Source organism: Chelonia mydas, chromosome 1 (assembly GCF_015237465.2).
Source record: "Chelonia mydas isolate rCheMyd1 chromosome 1, rCheMyd1.pri.v2, whole genome shotgun sequence".
NCBI classification, from domain to species: Eukaryota; Metazoa; Chordata; order Testudines; family Cheloniidae; genus Chelonia; species Chelonia mydas.
In genome coordinates, this window is record NC_057849.1 from 231,077,792 (window position 1) to 231,098,325 (window position 20,534).

Here is a 20,534-nt window from a genome sequence, read left to right on the forward strand (position 1 = left end):
GTGGAGGTTCTATATACAGAACTAGCTGAAATCACATAACAAAGCCTGAGTGAACGGGACACTGGAATGACACATTCTACTGAATTCTATGTTGACTCGTAAGTTTTGGCTCCTCTTTGCCAAGACTAGCTTTGGGATTTTGGGGGCTCCCAGGGAGGTTTATTCTTTGGCCACTCATCCCCTCATCCAATGTTTTCCCTTTCAGCGCTAATCCTCTCTCTTGGGCACAACAGACTTTCACATGCGGTGTCTGGGGAAAAGGACTATTGGCTGCACCTTTCCCAGGCCGGGTCAGGACAGAACACGCTGATCCTCTGTTCCCTGCCTAAGATAAGGCAGAACAAGCACAGTGCGGATCAGCGCGCTCAGACACCCACCGAGGAATGCACTGTCTCGCATGAAGCGACAAACTGTGCTCTGTAGCGGTGTAGGGAGGAGGTGAGGGCACAAGAAGACTCACCCATCTTCCTACATTGCCCAGGGAGCAGGACATCGCAAAGCATGCACGGAGGAGAGGGAGCCAAGACCATCTCCATGCATTGGGGAAAGCGCTGGCTGCATGGCAGGGTTAGCATGGGGCGCCCTTTCATGGGTGGAGCAATGAGCGTGTCTCCCCTGTATGCCAGGGAGGCTCCGGTTGAATTCTGCCAACCCAAGGCATACTCCTCCTGGAGCTTCCCTGGGGCAGTGCTGCTCTCCACCACCGTCAATGTCTGACTGCCTAAATGGCATAACTGAGGCCTAACTTTATGGCCGTTCCTACAGTCGGGGTTTGGAGGGCTGTGGGTTTATTGGGTGTCCAAAAGCCAGTCCTGCTCTTTATATGCAGACTTTTCCCTTCTTTGAGCTAGATCGTGGTCTTTTTGAACTCCCTGAGCGTTTGGTCAGGGATTTAATTGGGAGCTAAATCAGGCCCTTTGTCCTCTCTTCCACTCTGCGATGGGATGATGATTTTAAGCCTGCAGATTCCTGGCCAATTTATTGACCAGCTCTTGGAATTCTTTGTTTGACTACCTGGAAACCCTCAGCTTTTCTCTTGTCTATTCCATATGCTGTTTTGCTGTGACAAAGAGCAGCTTTGTTGTTTTCCCTTTGTATCTGATATCCTGATGTCCACATGTTTTATATATAATTCCTAAACTGACAGGGAGAATGAGTGGGGCTTGTCTATTGGCTTGCAGGCAAACCCTGCTCTCTACCATCCATAAACATGGAGGGACCAGACTGTAGTGTCATCAGTGTGCTTGGGTGTCGAGGGGAGTGTAGGATTCCTCAAAGCTGTGCTCCATGGAGGCCCTCTGAACCACAGCACACAGGTACAGGGGAAGGGCAGGCTGGGGGAGAAGTGAGGGTGAGTCCACAACTACTCAGGTCAACCAATCAGTCCCTTCAAGGAATGGGGGATGGACCCATGACAATGAGGGTTATTCCAGACCTAACACAGCCTGAAGGTAGTGATGGTGGAGGAGTTAGATGAATTCTTCTCCTGTTCATGCCCAAGAAGATCCCCAAAGCACAATCTGGTTTTGACCCCATTAATCACATTATATAAATTGGTCAAGACTCTGAAGGGGATTTAGAAATGGTCTCTAAAAATCTTATCAGCAATGCGAGTCCTGTGCTAGGATCTGCGCTGTGGAAGTTCCCAAGGCTGGAGGCTACCTGTTGTGCTAACACCACACACATGAGCATAGAAGTTAGTAATGTGTAAGCTGGTATGTGTGAAATAAAAACTTCTTGTTAATGCTCAAAAACAAAATCGAAGGTTTTATAAGGTTCTGAAATGCTCAGAAACATCCCTGAAACACACTTCAGCTTCTGTCTGGGTTTAGAAGTACCCTCAGAACACCAAAATGGCTGTCCTTGTGATGTCTCCAGGTGAGTTGCAAGCACAAGTACCAGGAAGTGTGCAAAGAAGCCTGTTCTTGTGAGAGTTTTAGGTCATTTTTGCTCACTCAAGAGTTTCACACAGGATAATCTTCAGATAAACATCTGGATTTGTGGATGCTTATTCTAACCAACCCAAACTTCAAACCTTGAATTTAATAACCATCCTCAAGATAAATATTGTATTTTTATTGTCAATACACTGCTGTTTAGGCAACTGTTTTCCTGTTTTGATTGAAATAGCAGGAGCGATGGCTGCTAGCAGCCACACTTCTGAGAATATTGTAGGTAAGTGTTCAGTACAGCAGTGGGCAGAATTACAAGCACAATGTCCTTTAACATTTGCTTGTGCCTGACTATGAACATGTAAGTCCCGATCCTTCAACACTTCATAAGTGAAAATTTAATTTGAAAAATTAACATGAGCCCAATCCTGCAGTCTCACTACTTGGGAAAATCTTCCACACATTTCAATGAAAGTTTTTCCCTAAGTAAATTCTGTGGGTTTGGCCCATATTGAGAAACAGCTAATATGGGGTACAGATGCAACATGAGCCAAGTAAGTGAGATTTAGTTCCTGGTGGGGGCTCATCTAAACTTTGTGCCACAATTGGGTCCTCTCGATAACTTTTAATTCCTAATAATTAAAGCATTGTTCAACTGTATTTCCCATACCAACACTGCTCCTACTTCGTGTAATGCTATTAATGAAGTTCTTCTCTCAACAGGCTCAGGTTAGCTGCTAAACAAGAAAAGAGTGTCTTAGGCGCAGATCAGGATCAACAGGCATCAACGCAAATACTACAAATATTCAGGAGAAGCCAAGAACCAATTTTTCAGGCTTTTAACAATATAAAATATTTCACACAAGGTAAAAATCATGAGAGAAGATCACAAAATTAGAGGGGGGAATTTTCCTAAAAGGAATATTTCTTCCAAACAGCCCCGCTGAAATATGTGGCAGAGAGGACAAGAAAAATATTTTTCAACAAATCTCTTCACAAGTATTTGTGAATTTAAAGTTCACAACACCTCAACATCATTATCCTCATTTTATAATGGGAGTGACCTAGGTACAGTATGGCTCAGTGACTTGCCTAATCTCAAACAGCAAGTAAGTAGCAGAGTCGGGAATCAGAACACAGGGCCTGCTGGATTGGATTGGACCAGCTGTTCATTTAGTTCAGTATCCTGTCCCCAAAAGTGGCCAGTACCAGCTGCTTCAGAGGAAGGTGCAAAAAACAGTAAGTAGTTATGTGAAAACCTGTCTCTAGGGAATATACCTCCCACCTCCCATTAACTAGAGATTGGTTTATGCCCTGAAACATGAGTGTTTATATCTCTTCCAAAACACTTAGGTTTTTTTTTAATCCTTACCATAACAATTACGGACACAGAACCTGGGAGTCCTGACTTTCAGTGTCCTATTCTTACTAACATATATTCTCTATCTGTATAAAGCATGTTTATAAAAAGGAGATAGACTTTATACTGGATTTGGTTTCCTGCCTAAAGTGAACTCAGTGGCTACTACCTCTCTCTGGCTAATAATGTTCAGGAACTGCTAGGCAAAAATCAATAGCGATGAACTAAAAGAGAAGAAACCTCTAAAGGAAGGGAAGGACCTGGAATGAAACAAAACAAGAACCCACAAAGCCAAACTGCATTACAAACTGGTACATTTTAAATGAACAACAAGAAAACAGAAGCCACACTGATCAAAGTCTACCACCTCCTCTCCTCCCTGTAGATGACATGTACGCTGGGAGCACACCACCACCTCAACCCCACACCTACAAAAGGAATTAATTTCAAAAAGACGACAGACCAAAGCACACCATATCAAAACAAATTAGCAACAAACCCTTCATCCTGCTGTGGTCATACAAGAGAGACAAAAGTGCTGCATGGAACCCAGAATTCAGAAAATCAGTTGTTGAAAACTTTAGAAGAAACAAGTCAAAAAGAGCTTTAAAGTAAACAATTTAAACAGTCTGTACAACCCACAGTGGACTAAAAAATTCCTTTTAAAAAAACCACCTGTATTCCCTCTGACTTTGTATATCTCTATATATGCTAGATAGATTTTACATCAACATACAGGCAGCTACGTATACAGTACACCAAGTATGCTGTGCATAGATACAGATAGGGTGTTTTTATTTATAGATATACACAACTGTATGAAAAGACTGTCTAAATATGTTTTCCTACTGTAGGAATGAATGGTTGACAATTTAATTGTCAAACTCTTAAATTGTTTTTAAAGGATAAACTGTGAACACAAAACTCAGATATTAAAAATAAAATATGCTCACCTGTGTTACTATCACCCTCTACGATCACTAAAATTGAAGTGATTTAATTTCTCACCATTTATACTGCTTATTTAGTTTTTGCATTTCACTCCATTTGGATACTGAACTAGATCTATCAGTTTCACGCCACTTTCTGTATCACATGCGTTTCCACAATTTTTGGGGGCATGGAGGAGATCTGCAATACTTCAGGGGAATGTTTCAAACCAACTCAAATTCTATTTTCAATTACATTTAACAAAATGAAATCACTTTGATTTCTGTTTTTATGCCCTCACCCCTTTTCCTACATTTTGGGCATAACTAATTTGCAATATCCCTATAACAGGGAGCAGGATTTCTCCATCTTCCTACTCTGTTATCAGGTGTTGGAACCATACAGGAACCATAAATTTCTGGTGACTCACTGAGGCATAGGCTGCTTCTTAGAACCTACTCTATTAAGGGAAACAGCCCTCTGGCAGAGGGACCTAGGGCTTCAGAAAGACAAATTTGAGGGACGAGAAAGAAAGGTATTGTGGTAAAGGCACTGGCTGGGGACTCAGAAGATCTGGGTTCATTTCCGGATTTATCCACAGACTTCTCATGTGATCCTGGATCAGTCACTTAGGGCCTGATTCTTCATTATCTTGCACATTGTGAAGTCATTTACATCAGTGCATGGTGAGTATAAAATGTTACCAAATCCAAAAGGTAGGACTTTCTATTTCTGTAAATGACTAGACAAGGTGCAGAGCAATGGAAAAATCAGGCCTGTAATCTCTCTGTGCCTTAGTTCTCGAGTTGTAAAATGGGGATAATACTACTTTCTTGCTTTTAACCTAAGGATTTGATTCTCATTTACACTAAGGTGACTTTAAAACACTCTGCAAGTGTAAAGAGGTCTAAAGTGGTATAAATCATATATACACCTATTTAGCTGAGTGGGGATTCCACCAGTTTACAGAGTTTTAAGTTTAAGGTATATGCTAATTAATAAACAAACACATTAATATCAAACAAGCCTAACAATACAGACCTTTTAAAAAACTGAAATAAATTGTAGTTCCATTTTTATTCAGAACTGCCAGTGACAGGATACAAATAGAACAGACAATATTGTGTTGTGTCAAATTCATCCCTCACTGAGTGAGATGCAACAGACTACACTCACATCTCACTCTTGATTTTCCACCAGTGAAAATTAAATCACCAACTGCTGGATTCTTTAACAACACGTATGGTCTGACACTTGAGATGCTGAGCACTTGCAGTTCACACTGATGCTGATGCTCAGAACCTCTCAGGATCAGGCCCTTTGAAACTAAAACGAACAACGATATATCAGAATATGTGTTACATTGTAGGAACTCACTACAATTCACTCCAGGAGTTGAGCGAATTATAGAGATGAATTTGAAATCAAATCATGAGAACTACAAGATCTTCCTAGGTCAAATTATGGAGATTTTTGTATTCCATCTCTCTATTAATTACATCAAATATGCATGCACCCATACACAAAATACATCCCATACTATTCCTTGAGCTGAAACCATCAGTTAAAAATGGGTTTTTGAAAGGCTGAAAGAAGGCAACTGCTTTAAAAAAATATACTTCAAACAGCCCCAACATCACACTGTTAAGCTGGCCTATTCTTTTCAGGCCTACAACAAATGTCTATTTAAGAACACATCCAAACACATTCCCATCACTCATCCAGAACACATTCACCTCCCAGAAGCTAATAATGTAAGATATGGAAAGAAGGATAAGAGAGACCTTTAGTCCACCTACTGGCTTGACCAAAGGCAATGAATCCAGCCCTAGCTCATTTCAAGTAAGTTCAATTGTGTCAAAGGTTACCCACAAGCTATTTCTTGATGGTTTATAGCTGATGTCTACCGATGTCTAATGATTCTTTGTCTTCACAGCAGTATCCAGGAGGGAAAGTTGATGCCTTTAAAAAAATTCCAGCGGGTTGACTTACTATTTATGTACAGGGCCTTATATGGGCTACTTTTATATAACACCCTGAAGAAAAAACATATTTTCCCCCACTCACTATATTTAAGATGCAATGTTTTGTGACTTACTCTGGGCACAAATGCTTGAGTGTTGACTCAAAAGATGTATGCCACCAATTAATTATGATCAAAATAAGATACTTGGATATATTGTAAGCATCAGGTGATTTAATCATTTCAATTATAATGACTTGTGTTTATACAGCAGCTGTGTTCCTGTATAAGCCCACAACAGTTTACAAACGGATTTCACAAACTACGTACTGTGACTACAATAGGAATCATTTCACCCAACACTGGCATGCAGTCATCTGAAGATGAATCACAACATTGTTTAACGAGAGCACAGGATGAGGAAGTGATGCATACTGCACTCGATTGAAAGTAAAGGGCTAATTTTAATAAAACACCTGCTCTTCTAAGCGCAATTTTGAAATTATCAATGTGTTTGAGACCCATTTATATTTTTAAAATGAACCCAGAACTCTAGGCATCTATTTGGCATTTTGCCTCTATCATCCCCTAAATGTTTGTGCTTATTTCTCACACAGGACTCATCTTGTATAGAACACTTCATCCTCATGGCCCAGCTGGGGCCACCGCCTCCTCCCCCCCAGTATTCCCTTGGATCCAGAACCGTGGAGAGGAGACGCCGTACACTTTACAGGCACTAGGATGCAGATGGTATCTCCCATTCCCCTCCCCATGTGGGCTTGGGAGAAAGCTGCAACAAGGGAGCCTGCCAGAGACTCAAGTCAGCAGGGGCAGAAGCCAAAGCAGAGACTATCGGTCCTTTGGAGAGTTTGCTACAGTTTTGACCGGACTTTCTCTGCCCTGTGCTGAACTGGCTGTTTGCGCCAAGCATCCCCCTTCCCTGACAGTCTCTTCACTTCAGCATCACTCTTCTCACTGTCTTCTCCACATCTCTGTCCCCCTCAATCCCTTCCCTTCAGTGTCCCCTCTCCCTTCCCTTTAGCTTATCCCTCCTAACTAACTCATCATAAATACGTACATACATACAATACCCTAGAACGAACATGATGTTTGCTATCATCACATCATTCACTCTGCTTGTGTTTTTCCACTCCTCCCTCCACCCTGTCAGTCTTGTCTGTTTAGATTGCAAGCTCTTCAGGGCAGGGACTGTCTTTTTGTTCTGTGTTTGTACAGCACCTAGCACAAATGGGGTCCCGGTCTGTAACTGGGGCTCCTAGGGGCTATGGTAATACAAATAAATAACAACACAACAATAATAATGTATGTGGGGCTGTTGAGTTTAAAACTGTAAATCCAGGCTTCAGCACAGTAGTAAGATGGGCAAAAGGTCATGTGACAACATTTTGACCTTGGGTATCACAAATGTAATGGCACCTGACAAGATGAGGCAGACCCATTGTCCAGCCAAATGTGAATGTATGTCAAATTTCCCTGACCCAAATTAGATCTGTGCCTTTTACGAGTAGTACATTGCAAGCACAGTCCAACTGCACCTTGATGTTAAATAAGAAAATGGAGATTAGTTAAATCACCACTGAGTTTAAGTTGCTGGATTTTTAAACAGCCATCAATAGCCAAATCATGTAACTCTTATTCATGTGACTAATCCCATGAAATAAGACTACCCACATGAGGAAGAGTTTGCAAGACCAGATCACTCTGGTAGCAATGGCAGCTGGTCCTAATATAATATCATAAAACAGCTTCATGGGCAGGATGATATAGCCAACACTAGACTCTTGGGTGGGATCTCACCACACTTGGGCCTCCATTTTCTTGTGGGTGGGTGGATGAGTATGTGTGTCGCCAGTAGGTGCGAGGACACAGAACTTTGGAGGAGTTGACTTGGGGCAGGAAGGTAAGGAGAGGACCAGAGGAAGGGCCAAAGGGATTATTCACCACTCCCAGACTTGTCAGAGAGTTAATGCAGCCTGTATTGGACCAGAAAGTTTTATGTTTTCACTAAGACAGCCCATGCCAAAGTTCAAAATGTATTAACGTGCAGCCATAAACTACTGTTTATGTAGCTCTTAACCTGACTAAAGATGAGGTAAACACTAACTCGGGATGACTAGAGCTCTGAGAACATTACTTGTAGAAGGGGAGATAATTATTAGAACCTGAAATAACTAAAATACTCAGCTGTCTCATGATATAAACACATTTTCTCCCTCTTGTACACTGAATTAAAACTGCTTTCGTGGTAGTATCACCACACTATTTTCTTTTATATTACTTCATATTTTTCTCTGAAGCATTCAGGGGAGGGTGGAGAAAGCACTCTTCAAACAGAACTTTAAGAAGCTTTTTGTGCCAGTTTTCCTATGGATATGTCATGTTGGGTTCTGTCCGTCACTGTGTAACTCCTGTTATGTCATGTTAGCTTGAAGTCATGTAACACAATGTGACTGATTCATGACGTGGCATGTCACTCTCTGGCATGTCAGCTGAAAAGCTGTGCAAATCCATGACTTACATATGTATATACACACACAGCTCTTAAAAGTGTTTTGGGTTTTTTAGCTCTTTTTGCCTAGCAGGTGCTGACACATCCATTCAAAAAGTTGAAAAATACGAAAAAATTACAAACCACTTAAGGTTTGTTACTCAAAGAGCTTTTCCAGATGATCCCAGTACACAGAATATCCCAATCCCCAGCATTCCTAAACATAGACAAGGTTTTCTCTCCACATATTCCCAGTGTTGTGAGATATCTGCCCATCTTTAATAGATCATCTAAGTCTAAGATCATCAGTCACAATGCTAGTCTATTTTGCACTTAAAATGCAGCAGGAAATGAAAAGACTAGAAACTAAAACAGCCCATGAGAACCAAATGTATTAAACACTTCTGTATCACACAACTAGCACATAAATACACACGACTGTGAACAAAAATCTATACCTGGTTTTATATGTGGAGGAGGATCCTCAGAGCCCCTTGTTAAAATCTTATTACAAAACAAAACTGAATGGAAGGGTGTAGGTCGCTCTCTTGGCTTCTGATTGGAGTTACTCCTAGTCTGGATACTGCTAAATCCTTCTTGCCATGGGGTAATGAGGGTCAGAAATATACTTCTGGAGAGCAAAGTTTATGCATTTGCAGTATTGCCAGTACCAAATGTTCAAAAATCATGAGTCAGGCCCCCCAAAATCATGAGATTGGCTTAAAAATCAAATCATGAGATTTTATTAAAACAATACACTTTGGGTTTTTTTATTTGTCTTCTGGTTTTTGAGCTTTGGTATACACTTGGGTCCCTTTTTCAAGCTTTTCTCTGCAACCATGAGGGCTTGAAACGAACAAAGAAAAAAAGCTGAGATTCTCACATATTCACATGATTCCAGGAGTTGGGGCTTTAAATAAATTAAGACATTTCATAAGACTGATGATAAAATTGGGAGAGTTCGCAACACTGCAGCAGTGCACCCAAGCTTCTGAGGAGGGTATTATTCTCCCTTTTAACAAGGTCTACACCCAGTCTCTTTTTAAGTGTCTCTCACAAACATACTTCACTATTTCACATTACACAAACTGAATACTGTAGTATATTACAAGCCAACTACTTCACATTTTTTCTTTATGGAACAAAATATAAATATCTGCAGGAAAAGGCACAAAATATAATTTGGTGTTGCCTCCATCCTGGGTTGTGGAAAAGTCTCTCTTTAAATGGGAAAACAAAATAGATTTTCCCCATCTCAGATGCCTTGTCTCTGCAGTGACCCCCAGTTACCTGAGATTCTTCACAGGTTAAGGGGGGAAATATCTGTGAAGCCCCTTGTTAAGATATAGCAGTGTAACAGTGGGATGATCTGAGAGCTGTGCCCTGGAGAGGAATGCTTTACACTGTTAATAAAAAAAAAAATAAAATCCCTGATTGAAACATTGCAATATTTCCTTAAAAGTAAGACATGGGTACTGCTAAATAGGTTTCTATCAGACTTAGTTTAAAACTCTTCTGCCTGAACATGGGGTCAGAAGGCCAAATGCAAACCTGGTACAGAGTGAGTGCATGCAAACTACTTCTCAGCAGACAATTTAACCAGCTTCCAGAAGCTGCTTGCTCTAACAATACTGGTGTCTAATCTAATGCCTATTCTAGTTAATGCAAAGGCTCTTATTGACTGGAACGGGCAACGGATCTCTAAAGCCCTTGGAAATTCTCTTTCTGTGTTTAACAAAAGTTATACATTCGGTTAATAGAAAATCCACGTGGCTGCTTTGTGTTTTTTTTATATCACTGGAGAGTCTGCTGTTATAAGTGAATGAAGAAATGAAATATATGGTCTGATAGAACTTGCACTTGTGGAGTGGAAGGTTTACTGCCTGACACAGAAGAAACATCTAGTTTCTTTCCTGAAGAAACTCTTAGATTCAGCCTCCTATGCTCCTTCTCAGCCTGTGTCCTGGATCGTGAAGGGGTTAAATGGCTGGAGTACTGTTGCTTTATGAGTGGGACAGTATGTGCTGCTGAAATGAAACATATTCTTTGCTGTAGGACATCTATTAGCTCAGTGTCTACACAAAGTAAATCTCTATAATAAAGGACCAGTGACCTTTGCTTGATAGGATTTTCATACAAAGAAACAAGCCAAATGTCAATGCAGATATCCCAGTATTATACTGGTGCATGGTATTTTTACTATCTACATTGAAGCTCTGATTTAGTATGTGGCCCTCAGGATGTGTACAGTCACTCTCAACAATTTGCAGTGGAGAGGAGAGCGATCATGCCCACCTTGAGTACCTTTTATGCTCTCCCTACCCTCAACATGAACTTCATCCCTCTCTCCTCACTCCTGGTTCCTCCTCACCAACCAAAAAAAGCCCTCCCACTCAATCAAAACAACCCACTACCTCCTTAGCTTTCTCCTAACACCTATATCACCAACCCCAAGAGTTCAAATATCATGAGTCAGTCCCCAATATATCATACATTTGGGATTATTTTTATTTGCCTTCTGGTTTCAAAGTTTTTTGGATACACTTGGGTCACATTTTCCAGCTTTTCTCTGGAACCATGAGGACTAAAACTCACTTTAAACAAATTGAAAGTTAAAATTCTCAAATAGTCGTATGACCCCAGGAGTTGGCACTTCAGGAAAAACACCAAATATTGCAAAATTCCTGATAAAATCTTGAGAGTGTTCAACACTCTAACGCTCTGCTCTATGAGCTCTGGAAGACACCACCCTCCATTGTCTCCTCATACTGCTTGCCCACTTCTCCCATGTTGCTAGCCTCTCCTCCCTGCATGGAGTCTCTTTTTGCTCTATTGTTGTATGCAGTGTCATTGTAGCTATGTTAGCCCCAGGATATTAGAGACACAAGGTGGGTGAGGTAATATCTTTTATTGGACCAACTCCTGCTGGTGACAGAGAGACAAGCTTTTAGGTCCTGAAGAGAAACTTTGTATAAGCTCAAAAGCTTGTCTTTCTCACCAATGGAAGTTGGTTCAATAAAAGACATTGCCTCCCACACCTTGTTCTCTGTGTCAGTTGCTCTCTGCCCCTCACCTGCCCTCTAACTCCTCCACTCCTTCGGCTGGTTTCTAGTTGGAAGGTTGGAGAGCCTGGAATTGGTAGCAAGGGAATGTAGCTAACCAAAAAGGCAGGGTGAGAGAGAGGAAAGGTGTTCCCAGGAATGGACAGCAGGGCAAACCAAGACTAAGACCAGCCAAGCTACACACTCACTCCTCACCCAGCCACACATTCCAGCACCCTTTCTCCTGCCCATCATGGCTCAGTCAACCTTGAAATTAGATGATCCCCAGGTGACTTCTTAGAGAGTTACCTAAGGGATAAAATACTGGCAAAGGATTGATGAAAACAATAACACAACCACAGAAAGCCAATCTTTTCCCCATTTCATCATGTTGCCTCAGATTCCATGCTGTCCCTCCTGTTATGCTTTAATGAAACTGCTAGGCTGGATGGCAAGCTGGCCATGCCAGCTAAATAGCCATCCTAGCAGCTGTAAACAATTGTGAGGTTCCTTTTTCATTCATTTTTATTTTGTTTCTGTAAAGTGCTGCTCTTCCTCTATCAGTTTTATGCACCATATGGTATTCGGGGGTGGGGGTGGGGGTCAGTTCTTTGTTATACCACTTCTACAAAAGAAACAAAAAAGCCCAGAGAGATTGATCTGGAACAAAACACTGGATCCCAATGCCCCTGAACTCTGGGGAAGTCTGAATCCAGATCTGAACTTCGTGGCTGGCCCGTATTTCTAAAATGCGCCAAACAGAAACTTCAGATCCAAACATGCTAGTGAACTTTGGGCATATTTGGATCTGAATCTGTGGCTTAGGTCAACTGCTAATAAAAACATAATATGTCTGATTCATTTCTGCTGTACTTCAGTTTAACGATAGTGTAGCCTTACTCATTTTAGTGGAAATCAGCTTAAACTGCTGTAACACAGTGGTGAGTCAGGCCTGGTATTTTTACAGCTCAGTGTCTTTGGTGCAACAATGTGCTATTAACCCATTTGGAGACTGGTTACATTCTTTAGCCTAATGCACGTACAGCTGCTTGCAATAATTTCCTGACCTCTTAATGCTTTGCAGTAAAGGAGAGTTTTGGGGAGCTGTTTGACCTCTTTACCAGCTCCTGAAAGCAGTAGTACAAGGAACGATGTCATGGTTTCAAGCAATGCTGTCTGGTTAATGCTGTGGGGCCTTTTTCCACAAGGACTGAAACCCAGAAGGAACTATTCCCTTGTAGGAAAAAAGGCAAAATGTGGTGGGGCTTTCCTAGTTTGCACAAGCTAAGTAAGGCACTGATTGATATGGTGGGGACCTTAACAGGGTCGTGCACATGGAACTACCCATGTCATCCCCACTTTGCACAGATGTGAAGCAGTCAGATGCCTAATTCTGAAGCCATATGTTTTAGAAAAGCAGGGCCTCACTTTAATTTTTATCCTTTTTTTTTCTGCAGTAGCAGATTTCAAAGGGTTTCTCTCTCTCTCTCTCTGTGTTTTGTTTTCTTCTGAGCTTGCATTATTAAAAGCGCTGACTGAGCCTGACAGAGCTGGCTCACTAGTGGCTGTGCTTGAGAGTCAGACTTCTGCCAGAGACATCATGATATTGGGAAACAGAGCTGGGAAGAGTTAACCTGAAAGGGAATCCTATGAGTCCCTCCATCTATTTAATTTATTTTTAGGAGGAGGGCAGGGGAGAAGGCATTGTGTAACTGCATTTTTGTTATTGTTTTTTAAACTTTTTTTATTGTGCAGAAAGATGTTTTATTTTATAAGAGTATCACAAGTTCTATCCAATTATATAATTTCACTGTGCTTAAAAAACTGTGGTTAAAAAGGTCAGTTTCTGTGCCTAGCTGTTTGTGTTTATTGAGTATAATGAGAAAAGGAATGGAGAGGAAAATACTATCAATCACCCACAGTTCTTTCCACATATTTCATCTAAGCAACATGAGACAGTAAAGGAAAAGATTTCCAGTTAAATGGACAGGTTGGCTACATTTTATCCAACAACGAATGGACATAAACACCACCTAAGTAGTACAGTAAGTGTCAAAGTTGGAAAGCAAGTGCCAGTCACTTCCTCTGTATATATCACTTAATCTAGAACATGAACTACTGTCGTGTATTAACTGTTTTACAGCTGTGTTCTAGCCCTGTTGGGTGGTTTGGGAAGGGCAGTAGGGAATGTGAGCCTTGAACAATTATCCTTTTGAACATGGCTTAAGTTCACTCTGGTTTAACTGTAGCGTGGATAGGGGTAAATGCTGTTGCTTGTTTTTGACCCAAATGTTTAGTCAACGTTTGGGACCTGGGGATGTTCCAGTTGAGGGTGGAAACTGGTGATGGAATCTTGTATTTTCTTTAATGTAATCTTGTTTATTTATAAGGAATGTACAAGGTCCTGCTTCTCCAAATGCAGGAGGAACTACAAACAAAGGAATAGTTTCCTAGCTTAGGGTCACAAACCTCTTTAGCCAACACCATACCCAAAACATTCTTTCTCTAGCATTTTCCAGATTTATACACTGCTCTCATAGGTCTGCTATTTGACCTGCTTCTTTTTGTCACTGTCTCTCTCACTTTCTATTCTCTATTCGTTCTCTAACACACACACCCCTACCCCTGAGCAAAAATCACTCTCCCTACCCAGTGTAAAACTCCTAGGCAGGTTCATTTAACCCTTTTGTCTTAGGTGGGAGGGTTGTGATTAATTTATCCTGACCGTTATGTTAACTGAAGTGGGAGGTCACACCCAATCTCAAAGAGGTCTGTGACCCATGCAGTCACCAGTACCTCTCAGCGTAACATTATTCTACTCCAGTGCCAAAAATTCCACTGGATTCATTTACAGGGATTTCCAAGCCAGTGGAATGGAAAAGACTGTGTCCAGTCCAGAAATACATACAAATAAATAAATCTTGCAAACCTTCCAGATAACCGTGCTGCAAACAGAGATACAAAATTCTAATAGTAATGGAGTAACTCACGTTTATACAGAGCCTTTCATTCCAAAAGATCCCTAATACTGTATATATTCTAAATAAGAATAACTTCATTTACTGATTAAATAGTCACCTTTGAGGCATAGCTCAGCAGCTGCTGAACCCTTATATCAATAGAGAGGCATATGGTTGTCCTTAGTATACTTGCACTAAGGTTTTTAACTCAGTTCCAGTCTCTCTCTTCTAGCACCATGCAGCAAAGCTGAAAACAGTTTGGCCCCATCTACATTAGCAACCAAACACCAGCTCAGTGTCAACAGATATTCTCCCTACATTGGAGAACTGCCAAAGAGGACTCTCCAAACAATTTAAGGCCAATTTGCACTGCATAAGAGAATCTGGCCCTAAGTCTTTGAAGTTGATTCTGGTTACAGGCACCAAGGCAGATTTTTAATCCATTCTTTACTTTGGTGATCAGAGACCCAGACAATGAGAAAATAAAGTACCATCCTCACTTAAGGATTCACACTGACATTTGTGTGGATATTTTCAGTTGAAGAGAATCTGATTGTGTGTATCTAACTGGTTAGTGCTGTTTCTGGCTTGTCTGAAACACATTTCCTTTCCTTGTCACAACTCCCAGGTGCTACTGCTGAGCAAACAGTAACATCACTGCCAGAAGTATTTGAAAAGAACAAAAACCATGATTTGGACACTGTATTCTGTTGTCATTGATGGAGACACAACTGTGACTCGGGTTAGGGCTGGGGTCATAACAAGGTTAAAAGAAATGCACCTAGGAATTCTCTCTTGTCACATTTCACACTGAATTGCTCTTGTTTTTTGCAGATGCTGAAGACAATGCGCCATACTTTGTCGAGTATCAAGAGACATTTAGCTGCATTTACAAGCTACACTGAGCATAGGCGCTGACTCTGTGGGTGCTCCAGCGCTGGATCATCCATGGGAAAAAAATAGTGGGTGCTCAGCACCTGCCAGTGGGCCCTGCCGATCAGCTCCACCCTCTCCCCCCTAGGCCGCCCAGCACTGAACCTTACTTGTGCCTACCCTCACCCTCCCACTTATGCCATAACCACCTTGAATATCCGACGGAGCAGCAAGAAAGCACTTGCAGAATCAGGGCCAAAATGTGCTTAAAACAGACTCTGCAAATCCAGCACAATTTGGCAGATTTAAGAGATAGTTGCCTTTCACAGGGGCTGTGGAGGAGGCCTTGGTAAATTTGAACAGCGTGATTAGCATGCCGGCTGTCACAAAAACTGCTAAAGGAGAAGCTGTGTTAAAATCCATTTCCGCAAGATACACACATTTTCTTTTGGATGTATTCCACCAGCTCTGTTTCTTAAATCAGTTTTTCTGGCAGACAGATTCCATTCTGGAAAAATGCATGACACCAGCTCAGTTTCCTGCTTGAAAACTCAACAGAATGCGCAGCAGGATATAATGGTGTATGTCCTCCATGGTTTCCTAAAATTCACACCACAAGAATCTGAGAAGTGAATTTGAACATTTGGGGACACAACTGTTGAAAGGCAAGTGCGACACAGAAGATGGCAGGTTAGTCTGCACAGTCCAGTGCTCAAATACTGGTGAGGGCCACTGATAAAAGGCTTGCCAACATAGGGGTTGCCAAGGTCTTAGAGGGGTTTCAGTGATATCTTCATGTCTTACTAGATTTAAAGGATGAACCTTGGCAAACTCCCCTTGATGTTTCTCAGCATATCTAGAACCAGCAGTTGTTCCATCTGCTGCTGAGGCCGACTTTGAAGAATCCTTGCAAAGAGCTGTAGAGTAACTGTAAATTTCTAGTCAAAGGAAAAAACTCACGTCTTTTCAAAAGTGACCCAGATGTTTGCCACCACCTTGAAGCACTCTCAAGTGGTGGGGCTGCCTCCTTGTCTGTGGATACTTGAGCATATTTCCAAAATTGTGCCAGTGTAAACTGTGGGCTGCAAATGGAGATTCAGCAAACAAAATCTCCTGAAAGCTCGTCCGAGGCACTAACTATTCATGTATGGAGACTTTACGTACTGCATCTTAACGAGGCTTTTCCCCTAGAAAGACCACCATGGTTCGACTTTATGAACCATGTTTCCTCTGGAAAAATTGGGCTGTGAAACTCAGATAGGTCTTCATTGGTAATAGCTGAAATAATGAGGTAACACAAAGCGAATAGTGTTGTAAATGTTCGTGCAAACAAGCTTTGTAAAACTAAAGGAAGACCCATGCAGATACAAACTAAGGCGTATTAGCATGTATATTATACACAGTTTAAACATGCATGATTCGGCTTCTGGTGCTATCACACATTTATCACCGTCTTCCTAGCTAAGCCTTTACCCAGCTTTAAAAGGTTCATTCTAATTAGTGTAGGCACTATAAAGATTTCTTTATCAATTAGTATTTATAATACTAAGTGATAAAGATATATATAATTGTGGTCCTATGCTGAGTTCAAAGCTCAGTATAGCACTTGCACAACACCACAGGCAGGTCAGGTGACCTTTCTCCAATTCTCCTCTCCCTGGTGCTGAGGACAGACAAAGTGATATGTCTGTCATACGCCATTACCATTAGAACAGAATCTTGTTCTTTTATTACAACTGAACTCCGCCGGATTTCTCAGCAGGAATGCTAAGTGAAATCAATGTCTTGGGTTTCCAGGCTGAGCTTGGAGGTCACAGCCACTCTATCATTTCTCAGCATTATCCTTTCTCTCTCTCTCTGAGCCTCCAACTGGCACACAGCAGATTGAAAACAGCATGCATCAGAAGGCTCATGCTGCACAATTTTACAGCCTTTTGGAGCCCCCCCCCCATTTCCTAGCGGCCCACTCTTTTTTTTTTTTTTTTTTCCAATTTGAAAATAAGTTCTGTTTGTGTGCTTCCTCAGAGCTGTGAGCCAAAGGCACTGGAACACCTATGAATAAGGAAAAGCAATAAAAGGCAAGGAAGAACAGAGCTGATTTTGACAGCTGCCAGGAGGACGGTTCTGCCGACATTACCAGTCTGGTAGGCCTTATAATTCCATGAGTGCCACAACATAAATACTGTCCCCCATCAGATCTCATCAGACATTCTGTTTGTGCCAGATAGATCCAAAAACAACACTGGGATCTTAAGTGCAGTGTAATCTCTTTAACAAGCTGTTGGACACATCATCCAGAAAACCCTTGTAAAAAAACCCCAAACCCTCTTGTTAACCATACAAACAACTGTTTGAAAAAAAGCACATTGCCGGGGGAGGGGAGTGGGGGAAAGGGGGGGGATGGCTTTATGATTGACAGCTTTCCACTACATAAAAGACATGCCTCTACGAAGGAAAAACTTTGGGAAGTCAAAAAGTCTGCATTGAGAAGTGGAGAAAGAAAATGTAGACCTCCAGGTTGATTCTGGATCCTAAGCATTCCTTTCATTTTTTGACCGTGTATCTCATTGAGCTGACAATGGTATTATTTATTTGGCAGGCTATTTTTAATCCATATAGCTTTACTGTTAGGCTAAAAACTAAGATGCTACTGTCAATTCAAGGAATCTCCTCTGACATGATAAAGGCAGTGGACAGCATGCTAGAGGACACCCAAGGAAAGGAAGGACACATTTCATCAAGTTTTTCCTGTCACTTAAATGGGGATGCTTTTTACTTGTTTTTCTTGGCTAACTCCTTGCTAGTTGTTTTACAATAACTAAGGTAGCAAGTGCCACTCCAAAATGTGACCAGTTTCCTTAGGCCACTTGAGAAATAAATTGAGCACATCTTATTCTGGGCAGTGGATTTAATGAGTTGATCCTTGGTGAGATAGAGCAGCTCAAAGATTAGATAATTTAGAGATACAAGTAATAATGAGTGGAATTTTCAAAAGCATTTAAGTGATTTAGGAGCACAAATCCCATCTAAAAGTCAATGGGACTTGTGCTCCTAAATCACCTAGGCCCTTTTGAAAATCCCAGCTCCTATATTTTATTACATATCTATTATTTATATCTATATGTAGATATAAACACAAATGGCAGCCCTTATTCTGCAACCTCTGAGTTGTACGTATGCAAGTAGTCTCACTCAACATCACTGGAGCAGTTCCATTGAACACAGAACTTAATCTTGATTCATTAACATGATTGGTTCAGGTTTCTTACCATTCAACTTAGGGTGGATAGGGGTTGCTGAAACAGGCTCTACAATACATTAATGCTAACCCAAAGAGGAAAGTAATAAAAAGATAAGGAAGCCATTTTCTTCATGGTCTTATGGTCCACTGTATTGTATGCATATCTGATTTAAATTGATCAAAGTCACAGATGTTGATTTAGCAACAGAAAAAAGGTGTCTCTAATGTATTTGCTATGTTCATTTAACCTAGCTCACTTTGTCCAGGCAAAGAATATGGAGGGACAGAGCGATATAGGAGCTTGAAGGTAAGGACAAGTATACTCAATTTACTTTGAGAAATCTGATTTTAACTTCAGCAACCAAATCCTCAACAAACAACTGCTGAGAAATGACAGAATCTCAAATTAACATCACTTGACCAACAGTCCAATGAAGTTTCAACATGTTATGTGGATACGATGCATTCTGTGCCTTTGTTTTAGCTGTGGTCAACTTGCCAAACACAGGCGATGTTTTGAAGATTTGACGACAATTGCTAACTTGACTTTCGAAGACAGCATAAATCTCATTCCTCAACCACCTCCATTAGACCCCCTTCATTATATAAACAAGATTAAAATATGTTCTGTGATACAATGGCCACCAATTGAGAGTCAGTCCTGCCATTGGATATGCACTTAGGGTCCCCACTGATTTCAGTGCATGAACCCCAAGGCAGAATTTGGCTCTGGATGAGATGCCATGCTGCTATCATCTTTTGTTGCAGTACCACTTATATGGCTATGGGTTAAAGGTTAGGGGGAAAATCGTAGCTGTGTGCTAGAATGGTAGGCATGCAAGCTTAGTCTTTTGCACATTACCAAAGGATGGAAGAAATAATAATCTTGTGGCTCAGGCATTAGATGGGACTCAGGAGAGCTGCATTCAGTTCCCAGCTCTGTTACTGGCTTCCTCTGTGACCTTGGGCAAGTCACTTACTGTCACCATGCCTGAATTCCCCATCAGTTAATTGGGGATAAGAGTATTTCCCCTGTTTCATAGGGGTATTGTGAAAATGAATCTGTAACCACCTGGGAGGTATCATATTGACACCATGTAAATACTGAGAGAGAAGCAAACACCTGCTCCTTTACAATGACACAGTACCTTGCTTTTGGGTGGAGGACTGTTTGTGCTCTTGTCTGTGTGGATACTGGTAGGGGAAACAGCAGCACCAAGGTTGCCTTGGGGTATGCCAGGTATCTTGCCTCCTGGAGACACTTGCATTGCAGCAAGCTGAGCAGCATACAACTGCTGTAAAGAAAAGACAGGAGAGAGAGAGAGAAAATGAAACATTGCCAATAAACAAATAAAAACATCTTTCAAAAATTTCTCCTACTACTGTATTTTTTTCAGGCTTTTTTTTTTTTTTTTTTTAAAGCTAGCACACTGGCATATTTCAAGACAGGAGCTGTCACCTCAACTTTTGTGAGTCATTCCTCAGGGGAGGAATGACAGACATCACAAGTGAAATGGCCTAGCTTCAGCGTGCATCCAGAGATTCAAAACAAATAGCAACAGCCCAACTTCATGCTTTGCCTGAGCCATTTGATCAATCATTTTGCTTCCTGAAAGGACCTGACCATAAGAGCATCCCATCCTATCAATATTATATTAACACCCAGCCTGTGACATTTACCGTCATCATATTGTTCACTCTGCTATTATGTTACATGCCTCTCCCTTACTCTGTGTGTGGCTTGCCAATTTTGACTGTAAGCTCT

At 41.3% G+C, this 20,534-nt stretch overlaps 1 protein-coding gene across 17 annotated transcripts in view; it reads right to left on the reverse strand.

The window, feature by feature from the left end:
• Positions 1–20,534, reverse strand: part of SOX5 (SRY-box transcription factor 5) — a 402,743-nt gene that overhangs the window by 48,561 nt on the left and 333,648 nt on the right. For all 17 annotated transcript variants that reach the window (XM_043538849.1, XM_037915855.2, XM_037915826.2 and 14 more), the window contains exon 9: positions 19,918–20,064. In XM_043538849.1, the coding sequence (XP_043394784.1) occupies positions 19,918–20,064 (147 nt within the window). The remainder of the gene's footprint in view (positions 1–19,917; positions 20,065–20,534) is intronic.